This window comes from Pseudorca crassidens, chromosome 19, assembly GCF_039906515.1.
Source record: "Pseudorca crassidens isolate mPseCra1 chromosome 19, mPseCra1.hap1, whole genome shotgun sequence".
NCBI classification, from domain to species: domain Eukaryota; kingdom Metazoa; phylum Chordata; class Mammalia; order Artiodactyla; family Delphinidae; genus Pseudorca; species Pseudorca crassidens.
Genome location: NC_090314.1, coordinates 44,971,572 through 44,982,087, shown reverse-complemented (window position 1 = coordinate 44,982,087; position 10,516 = coordinate 44,971,572). Strand labels below are relative to the sequence as shown.

The 10,516-nt window shown below is 58.1% G+C and overlaps 2 protein-coding genes across 6 annotated transcripts; one reads left to right on the top strand and one right to left on the bottom strand.

Moving 5' to 3' along the window:
• Nucleotides 1-244: 244 nt before the first annotated feature.
• HSPB9 (heat shock protein family B (small) member 9) lies at nucleotides 245-707 on the bottom strand. The gene is given in 2 exon segments (XM_067714223.1): nucleotides 245-620; nucleotides 622-707. Coding segments are annotated over 2 exon segments (462 nt in total).
• Nucleotides 708-2,001: 1,294 nt separating this feature from the next.
• Nucleotides 2,002-10,467, top strand: KAT2A (lysine acetyltransferase 2A). Of its 5 annotated transcripts, none has more exons than XM_067716251.1 (18): nucleotides 2,003-2,412; nucleotides 2,552-2,675; nucleotides 3,011-3,156; nucleotides 3,259-3,348; nucleotides 3,662-3,843; nucleotides 3,934-4,125; nucleotides 4,972-5,078; nucleotides 5,274-5,384; nucleotides 5,477-5,613; nucleotides 5,708-5,916; nucleotides 6,133-6,259; nucleotides 8,131-8,241; nucleotides 8,563-8,706; nucleotides 8,962-9,076; nucleotides 9,168-9,204; nucleotides 9,287-9,350; nucleotides 9,484-9,568; nucleotides 9,667-10,467. In XM_067716251.1, exons 1-18 carry the CDS (start codon nucleotides 2,074-2,076, stop codon nucleotides 9,858-9,860), a joined length of 2,514 nt encoding a protein of 837 aa, XP_067572352.1. In that variant the 5' UTR covers nucleotides 2,003-2,073; the 3' UTR covers nucleotides 9,861-10,467. The 5 variants fall into 5 exon arrangements, with proteins under 5 accessions (XP_067572353.1, XP_067572352.1, XP_067572351.1 ...); XM_067716250.1 differs by having other exon boundaries at nucleotides 5,474-5,613; XM_067716249.1 differs by having other exon boundaries at nucleotides 3,011-3,171.
• Nucleotides 10,468-10,516: the final 49 nt, after the last annotated feature.

The following is a 10,516-nucleotide window of genomic DNA, read 5'->3' as shown; positions in this document are numbered from 1 at the left end:
CTGCTCCCTGCTGGTCCAAGCAGTGAGCTGAGCTGAGTAAAGCAACACTGCCCACTCTTCCCCCAGCTTCCCGGGGGCCAGATTTATCGTGGACCACCACCTTGAGGTGCCTTTCCTGCCCCTCTGGGCCCTCCACCTGGCCTCCCTCTACCTTTGTTCTACCTCCCCCTCTGACCCCAGCCCCAAGAAACGACCGCAGACTCTGAAGCTGTTGTGTTGCTCACTACGGTGGTGGTTTACTGGGTCAGGCTAGTTTGGAACCCTTCTTAGAGGCACGGCTCCTGAGTCTCGAGGCGGGTCCTGTTTGGGCTTCAGGGGAAGGCAGCACCCGGCACTGGCCACGGACGCACAGCTGGCCAGAGGGGGTCAGGCAGCAGGTCACGGCGGCGGGATCCAGGTCCGGTGGTAATGACATTTGCTGGTGCACCTTCTGCGCCACGCGGAAGCCGCTCCCATCCGGGTCACAGCCCTCCAGTTGCCGCTGGCCAGTCACCATCAGGCATCCGCCGTCCACTTGAACCACCACCTCCTCAGGGGTGAAGCCGTGGGCATACATCTTCATCTGGAAGCCACCCCGTACAGCTGCCACATCTTCTGCGGGCTGCCGCACCGGCAGGGTGCACCTGGTTCTGTTCAGTAAAGGCCACGCTGGGACATCGGGACGCCGACTGGCTCCCGTTGGGGAGACTGCTACTGACCCGCTGCATCCGAGTGAGCAACTGCTGTTGAAGGGCGCGAGGCTCCGAATGCAGCCCTCGGCGCTGGGCCGGGGGGCGGACGCCGGGAGCGGGGGCCCGACGCCGGGAGCGGGGGCCCTCGTGGCCCCGCGTGGCTCCGCTCCTGCTCGCGCGACGCCTCCCCGCTCAGGGGGCTCCCTTGGCTTCCGGCGAGGTTGGCTTCCACAGAGTATGGGGTCAGCTGTGCACGTCCTACCTCCATGGGTCAGGTTGGCAGCCGCCCTGGCGTCCCCTGCTGCTGCTTTTATCTCGGATCCGGCCGCTTTCTCGGGCCCTTCCCCACCTTAGTCAGAGGGCCCGGCCGGGGCTGAGACCCAGCCGGATAGGCCAAACGGGGCTGGTGGCGCTCAAGCCCAACACTGGAGCTGTCACCAGTACGGAGCGGAGATGAGATTGAGCCGCCGGGCTCTTGCCCTTCTGAGAATCGGGCCTGGGGGGAAGGAGGACTGTCCTCTGAACAGAGCCATCAGTGTGACCGTGGGGTCATCCATTCTTGGAACGTCCTGCAGTTCTCTGACCACGCACAATCCTGCGACACATGGGGACTGGGAGGTGGAGGCGCCTTCCTGGTTTCCTTCATTCCATCCCGGGCCTACTGTGGCAGCTCAGAGCTGGGCTCTGGGACCACAATGATGAAGACTTGGGCCCTGCGTGGGAGGTGCCCACCGTGTGGGCGGGAGAGCCGTTCCGCCCTCCTCTGCCTCTACTCCCTCTCCACCTTGGGAGCCTTTTACCTGACCACGGCCATTACTGTGGCGCTCAGTGCTTATAAAATAAACCCTTTTTGTTGAAGTATAATGTACGCAGAGAAAAGTGCGCAAAGAGAACACACCCGTGTAACCACTTAACTGGTCAAGAAATAGAACTGCTGCTAAATCGCCACGCTGGGTGCAACTCTGTGTCCCGAGACGTGTGGGATAGGGCCAGGGTGGGGGCAGGAGGGAGATGCGCAAGAAGCCAACTCGACTCCAGGCCCCAGGCCTGCATTTTCACCCTTGGGCTTGGGAGGTGATTCCCCAAACAGAAGCCTGTGTTCTGGGGTACTTCTCCTTGTCCCAAGAGCAGCAATCTTTACTATCTTGGAAGCCTTCAGTAGAGATTACAAGTGAGGAGGAGTCAATCTGGGGTGCTCGCTCGGGCCTCACTTGTCTGGCCAACATCAAGAGACAGGACAGAAAAGCCTGGAAGCTGGAGGCAAAGGGAGCGACCGTGAAAGACTACAATTCCCATCATGCTTCGGGGCATGGACGCCTGCGCACTGAACGCCGGTTGCCCATGCGGCCCTAGGGCTGGGAGCGCCGCGCCGCGCTGCGCCGCGCTCCGCTGCGGGGAGGCCATGACGGAACCTTCCCAGGCCTCGACCCCGGCTCCGGCCGCGCAGCCCCGTCCTCTTCAGTCCCCAGCCCCCGCCCCAACTCCGACTCCTACCCTCAGCCCGGCTTCGGCCCCGACTCCGGCTCCCACTCCGGCATCAGCCCCAGCCCCAGCTACAGCCCCAGCCGGGAGCACAGGGACCGGGGGGCCCGGGGTAGGAAGTGGGGGTACCGGGAGCGGGGGTGATCCGGCTCGACCTGGCCTGAGCCAGCAGCAGCGCGCCAGCCAGAGGAAGGCGCAAGTCCGGGGGCTGCCGCGCGCCAAGAAGCTTGAGAAGCTAGGGGTCTTCTCGGCTTGCAAGGTGGGGGCGGGGCCTGGGGTGAGAGGGGGCGGGGTTTGGGGCATCCTAGGACTTGGGTGGGAATGGGGGCAAAGTTCTGGCTGGGGAACGGCTTCTCACCCCGGGTTACAGGGTTATTGACTGATTCTTCTGCCTCCAGGCCAATGAAACCTGCAAGTGTAATGGCTGGAAAAACCCCAAGCCCCCCACTGCACCCCGCATGGACCTGCAGCAGCCAGCTGCCAACCTGAGCGAGCTGTGCCGCAGCTGTGAGCACCCCTTGGGTAAGGCAGGTAGTGCCCTTGGAGCTGGGGGTGGGGGTGGAGGTGCCGGGTCCTACTTGGACAGGATGACTTAATGCCACATAGTTGCATCTCTGAAAGACCGAAGATGCCTCCTAAAGAGGAATTGGTCTGGGAGCGTGTATGCCCCAGGGGAGGAGAAAGGAAATCTGCCAGCCAGAAGAGACAAGAGGCCACCCAGATAGGAGCGGTCAGTCTCGTTGCCGGTCACGCTGATTGGAGGGACTGAGGGTGTGTCTTGGCTGGCGATGAAAAGGAGTAGGAAGCCCTGTTGATTTTTTCTGTTTCTTTTTCCCAACTGCCATTTATCCTTACAGCCGACCACGTGTCCCACCTGGAGAATGTGTCAGAGGATGAGATTAACCGACTCTTGGGGATGGTGGTGGACGTGGAGAATCTGTTCATGTCTGTTCACAAGGAGGAGGATACAGACACCAAGCAGGTCTATTTCTACCTCTTCAAGGTGAGCCTCTTCCAAGTGAGTGTGCGTGGGCGAAGGAGGGAGGCTGGGGGCCCTGCAGCTCTGTATTCCGCTGACCTCTACTCCTCCCTCCTCTTCTTCCAGCTCCTGCGGAAATGCATCCTGCAGATGACTCGGCCCGTGGTGGAGGGGTCCCTGGGCAGCCCCCCATTTGAGAAGCCTAATATTGAGCAGGTGGGATGAGGCAGGTGGTAAGAGGATTGGGGGCATCTTGGAGGAGTGGGGAGGCTGTGTTATCCATTCCCCCCCCCCCCCCCACCGCCCAAGCTGAGAACAGGGGAGAGGTTCAGAGAAAGGAGGATGCTTTGGGCTAACCTCAGGTGGGCATGGAGGTGGGAGGGGGTATAATTTCTCCTCACAGACAGCTCCAGAGCAAAAGCCGCAGAGAGCCCCCTGCCCTCAGGAAGCACCTACTTTTGAATAAGAAGACCCTGCTGGCTGCCCACACCTCCTCCCGTTTTGTCCCCTACCTACCTCCCCTTCTCAGGGTGTGCTGAACTTTGTGCAGTACAAGTTTAGTCATCTGGCTCCCCGGGAGCGGCAGACAATGTTCGAGCTCTCGAAGATGTTCCTGCTCTGCCTTAACTACTGGAAGCTTGAGACGCCTGCCCAATTTCGGCAGAGGTCTCAGGCCGAGGACGTGGCTACCTACAAGGTCAATTATACCAGGTAGGTCCAGCCAGGGACAGCATGGGGGAGGCTTGTAGGCCCAGCCTGGGCTTTCATTTACCACCTCCCTGCTCCTCATCTGCTCTGCAGATGGCTCTGTTACTGCCACGTGCCCCAGAGCTGCGATAGCCTTCCCCGGTACGAGACTACTCACGTCTTTGGGCGGAGCCTTCTCCGCTCCATCTTCACCGTTACCCGGCGACAGCTGCTGGAGAAGTTCCGGGTGGAGAAGGACAAGCTGGTGCCCGAGAAGAGGACCCTCATCCTCACCCACTTCCCCAAGTAAGGCTTATTCTGGCCTGTCAGGATCTTGCACCACGTTCACATCCTCCCTGTGGTCCCCTGTTTTCCAGGAGGACTTCCTGGATTGGTCCTTCCTCTCACTCCATGAATCTTCTGGGATGGATCTGGGCCTCTACCTGGGAGACTTGCCCAAGGCCCAGATATAATTTGCTAGCTCCTTGCCTTTTCCTGTACTAGTCTGGGGATGACAGGTACATGGCCCGAGTGCTAACAGTGCCCACGCCCCTGGTAGACATGACTAACTGTTTCCCATGGGGTGTGGACGCAGCTCAGAATCCTTCTCACCACAGCACTCCTCAAGAGCTTACACTTGAGGTGAAACTGCTTTTCACCCCTGTCCTAGCCCTTTCTGTAAGATTTTTCTCTGTTCTGCCACACCATCTCTTCATTTTAAAGCTGGCTTACAGCCACCCAGTTCAAGAAGCCTTTCCCAACTAATGCAGGCCCTCATGTGCTTCTCTTGCCACCAGGTGGCAGTAAGAGGTGGCAGGAGAGGGTGGAATCACATTTTGATACTGAGGCCCAGGGTGACTGGGTGCCCCGCCTGGCATACAGCACAGGATGGCTTTGGTTCAGACCCTGTCTCCCTGTGCTGTTCACCGTGGCATACTGGGCTTCTAGTCTCTGTTCTGGATCATCCTGTCCTCCTACCTTCAACGGGGGCTCCCAGAAGACAGGGAGCTGTGCCTCTTCCTCGTCTGAAGGCAGAGGCTGTCTCTGTCTCCCAGTTCCCTGAGGGCGGCCTCCAGGCCTTCCCGTGTCTGGCCCAGGCTGCTCCCTCGGTTGGAGGACAGAGCTGTGGGACAGACTCTACCCTCCCCCCAGATTCCTGTCTATGCTGGAGGAGGAGATCTACGGGGCAAACTCTCCAATCTGGGAGTCGGGCTTCACGATGCCACCCTCAGAGGGAACCCAGCTGGTGCCCCGGCCGGGTATGTGCCACACACAGTAGGCTTTCTGCTTGGCCCTCCTGGCTGACCTTAGCCCCGCAGTGGAGGAGGGGCTGCGAATGGCAGCAGTGGGGAAGTACAGGAGGGCTCAGCTGGGGGTGGGAAAGCCTGGATCCCTTAGAGGGACACACCAGCACCTTCAACCTCCATCCCCTGATTTTTTCATCTCTCTCGCAGCTACAGTCAGCGCTGCGGTTGTTCCCAGCGCCCCCATCTTCAGTCCCACCATGGCTGGGGGCAGCAACAGCTCCTTGAGCCTGGATTCCGGAGGGGCTGAGCCCATGCCAGGTGGGTGCTTGACCCCTGACCTCTACCCCTCATTCATCCCTCCCCCGGCCCCTCTTGCTGTCCCTGGGAGACTTTGCCAGCTTCCTCAGCAGGTGAGAAGAGGAAGCTCCCAGAGAACCTGACCCTGGAGGATGCCAAACGGCTCCGTGTGATGGGCGACATCCCCATGGAGCTCGTCAATGAGGTCATGCTCACCATCACGGATCCCGCGGCCATGCTGGGGCCTGAGGTGGGCAGCCCAGCTTATGGGCCAGTTGTGCTGGGGGTGGGGTGGTGGCTCACCACCTGAGACCCCAGCTCAACACCCCTCCTCCGGTGCCCAGACGAGCTTGCTGTCGGCCAACGCCGCCCGGGATGAGACTGCCCGCCTGGAGGAGCGCCGCGGCATCATCGAGTTCCACGTCATCGGCAACTCGCTCACACCCAAGGCCAACCGGCGGGTGTTGCTGTGGCTCGTAGGGCTGCAGAACGTCTTCTCCCATCAGCTGCCACGCATGCCCAAGGAGTACATCGCCCGTCTCGTCTTTGACCCGTATGTCCCCAGGAGAGCCCAGCCCCAGGCCACCACACCCGGGCACCTCCTCCTTGGCCTCCCCACTGCTCCCCAGGCCTCCTCCTCCAACCCTGGGCGATTCTTGCTCCTTAGTTCCCAGCACCGTGTACAGCTCAGGCCTCCGGGGTGGTTGTGAGCTCCTGGGGAGCATTTGGGGGACAGGTAGGACCTGTGACCTGACCCCTCTCCCCTCAGGAAGCACAAGACTCTGGCCTTGATCAAGGACGGGCGGGTCATTGGTGGGATCTGCTTCCGCATGTTTCCCACCCAGGGCTTCACGGAGATTGTTTTCTGCGCTGTCACCTCAAATGAGCAGGTCAAGGTGAGTCCATGCCCCTGGTCCCAGCTCCATCCCACCCCCTGCTTCTGCTCTGGACGAGGTCAGAGCAACACAATAGTGACACAGCTGCCCCCAACCCTTCTTTTAGGGGCCAGACAGTTCTTCACACCCCCACAAGGTGGCAGTTGTACTTTGATAACTGGATTAAGGAAACACTTGTTGACATATGGTACGCCAGAATCAGTAACACTTTTATTTTGTTTTCTTCTAGTTTTATTGAGATATAACTGACATGTAGGACTGTGTAAGTTTAAGGTGTACAGCCTGATGATTTGACTTACATACGTCGTGAAATGATGACCACAGTAAGTTTAGTGAACATCCGTTATCTCATATAGTTACAAAATTAAAGGAATAGGAAAAAAATGCTTTTTCTTTGTAATGAGAACTCTTCAGATTTACAGTAACACTTTTAAACGGACCTGTATTTCTTTCGTCACAAGAATGTTCACGTATGTCGGGGAGTTAACTTTTATAACAGCACTTGTGCTGGGTGATAGTCCTGGTTTCTGTCCTTTAATTGTTACAGTAGACCCACTAGTAAGGTCCAGGGTTGTCCTGTTTTATTTATTTATTTATTTATTTATTATAAATTTATTTTACTTATTTTATTTTTGGCTGTGTTGGGTCTTCGTTGGTGCGCGCGGGCTTTCTCTGGTTGCGGCGAGCGGCGGCTACTCTGCATTGTGGTGCGCGGGGTCCTCATTGCCGTGGCTTCCCTTATTGCGGAGCACGGGCTCTAGGCGTGCGGGCTTCAGTAGTTGTGGCGCACGGGCTTAGTTGCTCCATGGCATGTGGGATCTTCCCAGACCAGGGCTCGAACCCATGTCCCCTGCACTGGCAGGTGGATTCTTAACCACTGCACCATCAGGGAAGCCCAATTTTTTTGTTATTTATTTATTTTTTAATACTCTTTTTAAAAAATGTTTATTTATTTATTGTTTATTTGGCTGTGTCGGGTCTTAGTTGAAGCACGCAGGATCTTCGTTGTGGCATGTGAACTCTTAGTTGCGGCATGTGGGATCTAGTTCCCTGACCAGGGATCAAACCCGGGCCCCCTGCATTGGGAGCGTGGAGTCTTAGCCACTGGACCACCGGGCAAGTCCCTTGTCCTGTTTTGTTTTTATTTATTTACTTTGTAAAATGATGCAGCCACTTTATTTATTTTTGGCCTCGCTGTGCAGCTTGCAGGATTTTATTTCCCCGGGATCAAACCCGCGCCCTCTGCAGTGAAAGTTTGGGGTCCTGACCACTGGGCTGACAGACACTTCCACCGTTGTCCTGTTTTACATAACCCATATCTGCATGGTGCCTCTTTGGTCCTGACGTGTGTGGAAGACAGTCTCTTTGGGGTTCAGATATTGTGATGAGTGGGGCCCTTGTGATTCCCCCTCCCCTTTGCTCCAATTCTGAGGCCCAGGGACTGGGAACTAGCTGCCTGAGGACCACAGCTTCCTGGTTGGGTTTAGATGCAGGCCCTCCCTGCCATAGCTGGCCACCTGACTTGGACACATTTCCTAACATAGCTGAGTTTCAGGTGTTTTTCTGTAAAATGGAGGTAACGATAGCTGTTTCATGGGTTAACTTGAGGATTACTCTGTAAAGAACCAAGCACCACACCTGTTCCAGAGTAAGCTCTTAGAAATCCAGCATCCTTCGCTTTTCTCCCCGTAAACTCCCCTTCCTCTGCCAGTCGCCTTTCCTCCTACCTGACTTGGATCCCCTGGCTATTCCCACCTCCTTTCCAGTCTGCTCCCTCCTGTCCCTGCCCTCCCCTCCCTGCCCTCCTGAGACCTCTCTAGTCACAGGCCTGCCCCCTGCCCCCTGAAAAGCCCTGCCCCCTTCCCCTGCAGGGCTATGGGACTCACCTGATGAACCACCTGAAGGAGTATCACATCAAACACAACATTCTCTACTTCCTCACCTACGCCGACGAGTACGCCATTGGCTACTTCAAAAAGCAGGTGACCCTCACCTCACCCCGTTTGCCCACTGCCTGGGGACAGGGGTCATTCTGTCTCATCCCCAATGTGGATGGAGTAGGAGTCCTTCGTCTCCCCTGTTCCATCCCACACCTGCGGGGGAGTCCTTCACGCCTGTATTCCTCCCTCCTGCTGCTGCTCCAGGGAAGGATAGGGTTCTCTAGGGCAGTTGGGCAGGCTGGGGGAGCTGGGAGGTTCTGGGGGTGAGTCGGGGGGTGGGTAGCCAGCCTGGAAACATGCCAGGGACAGATTCAGGTTGGAAAAGGCTTGCTGATGGATTGGCCGTAACTCTCCACGCCTTAGGGCTTCTCCAAGGACATCAAGGTGCCCAAGAGCCGCTACTTGGGCTACATTAAGGACTATGAGGGCGCGACACTGATGGAGTGTGAGCTGAACCCGCGAATTCCCTACACGGAGCTGTCCCACATCATCAAGAAGCAGAAGGAGGTGTGTGTGCATGTGTGTGCGTGTACTCGCACACACACGCACGTCTCCATGGGGCTTTTCATGAACGTGCACTTGAGGGTGAACACGTGTGGATGTGTACCACGTGTACACGCATGTGCGCACGCACATGAAGAAGGATGGGCCAGGGTCTTGGTTCTTGCTCTGCCTCTTAGGGGAAATTAGGGGGGCCTGACTGTGGCCTGGGAGGGTGGTTGCTGGAGCTGGGTTGGCCCCTCAGACCCTTCCTTCCCTCAGATCATCAAGAAGCTGATTGAGCGCAAACAGGCACAGATCCGAAAGGTCTACCCCGGGCTCAGTTGCTTCAAGGAGGGTGTGAGGCAGATCCCTGTGGAGAGCGTCCCCGGCATTCGTGAGCAGGGGTCTTGGCTGGGGAGGGGGTGTACTGCTTGGGGTGTAGACAGGCATTCTTAGGGGTGTTCTCCCCACTCCCCACTTTGCAGGAGAGACGGGCTGGAAGCCGCTGGGGAAGGAGAAGGGGTGAGTGTTGTGTGGAGGGAAGGGAGGAAGGAGGGGGAGGCAGAGGGCCCAGGAGCCTCAGACTCGGCCTCTCTTGCCCCAGGAAGGAGCTGAAGGACCCAGACCAGCTCTACACGACCCTCAAAAACCTGCTGGCCCAGATCAAGGTCGGGAGACCAGGCTCCCTTCTGGGGGTCCCTGTGCCAATGGCTGCGGCTTTCTGACCCAGGGTGGGGGGTGGCTGTCTCGAGCTGGGCGGGGGCACAGTGGGCCTGGCCTCAGCCCGGCTCTCCTCTGCAGTCCCACCCCAGTGCCTGGCCCTTCATGGAGCCCGTGAAGAAGTCGGAGGCCCCAGACTACTACGAGGTCATCCGTTTCCCCATCGGTGAGGACCCCCCGTTCCAACTCCTTCCTCCCACACCTGCTCCGGCTCCCTGGGCCGTGCAGCCTCTGAAAACAGTGCCCTTCTCTCCTGCTGCCCAGACCTGAAGACCATGACGGAGAGGCTGCGCAGCCGCTACTATGTGACCCGGAAGCTCTTTGTAGCTGACCTGCAGCGGGTCATCGCTAACTGCCGCGAGTACAACCCCCCGGACAGCGAGTACTGCCGCTGCGCCAGCGCCCTGGAGAAGTTCTTTTACTTCAAGCTCAAGGAGGGCGGGCTCATTGACAAGTAGTCTGGCTTTGGACCTCGGCCTCAACCTGGAATGCCTCCACCTCGGCTTCTGATCTAATCCCTGGGGTGCCCTTGTGCCCGGGTCTGCCTCAGTTTGAGACACTCCAGCCAGGGGCCCTCCAGCCCCCGATCCTGCAGCCGTTTCAGGGCCCTGGGACACCCCCAAGCCTGCAGCTCTGTCCCACCCTTCATTGTGTCTGACCTTGGGAAGGGGTCTCTCAGGTCTGGGGTTCAGCCCCTCTAAGAGTGGCTGGTGGCCAGAGGATGAACCCTGTCCAGCCCTGGTGGCCCCCAGTCCTGCCTGATCCCCCCTTCTCCCCACCCCCACCCCCAACACACACACACACACACACACACACACACACACTCCCCCAAGCTATGGAGTTTTGGAGTCCTGGCCCTGGCCCAGGTCACTGTTTCCTCAAGGGCAGGATTGCCAACTTTAGCTTGAGTGAGGGGGCTTCAGGGGTTGGAAGTTCAACCTGGACTGGAGGGGCCGTGCCTCACCCTGCACTGTTCTGTTTGTCCCCCAGGGGTGGGGGGCATGGGGACCATTCATTTCCTGGCATTAATCCCTTGGAGGGAACAATAAAGTTTTGGGGTTTTTATTCTCAGTGTGATTGTTTCTTCAGTAGAATCCTGGCCTTAGCAGACTGA

Coding starts and splice junctions, on each gene's coding strand:
- KAT2A (XM_067716248.1), top strand. CDS start 2,074: ATGACGGAACCTTCCCAGGCCTCGACCCCGGCTCCGGCCGCGCAGCCC. Junction 3,172..3,258: donor TCAAGGTGAGCCTCTTCCAA/GTGAGTGTGCGT, acceptor CTCTTCTTCCAG/CTCCTGCGGAAATGCATCCT. Junction 5,385..5,473: donor AGGGGCTGAGCCCATGCCAG/GTGGGTGCTTGA, acceptor CAGCTTCCTCAG/CAGGTGAGAAGAGGAAGCTC.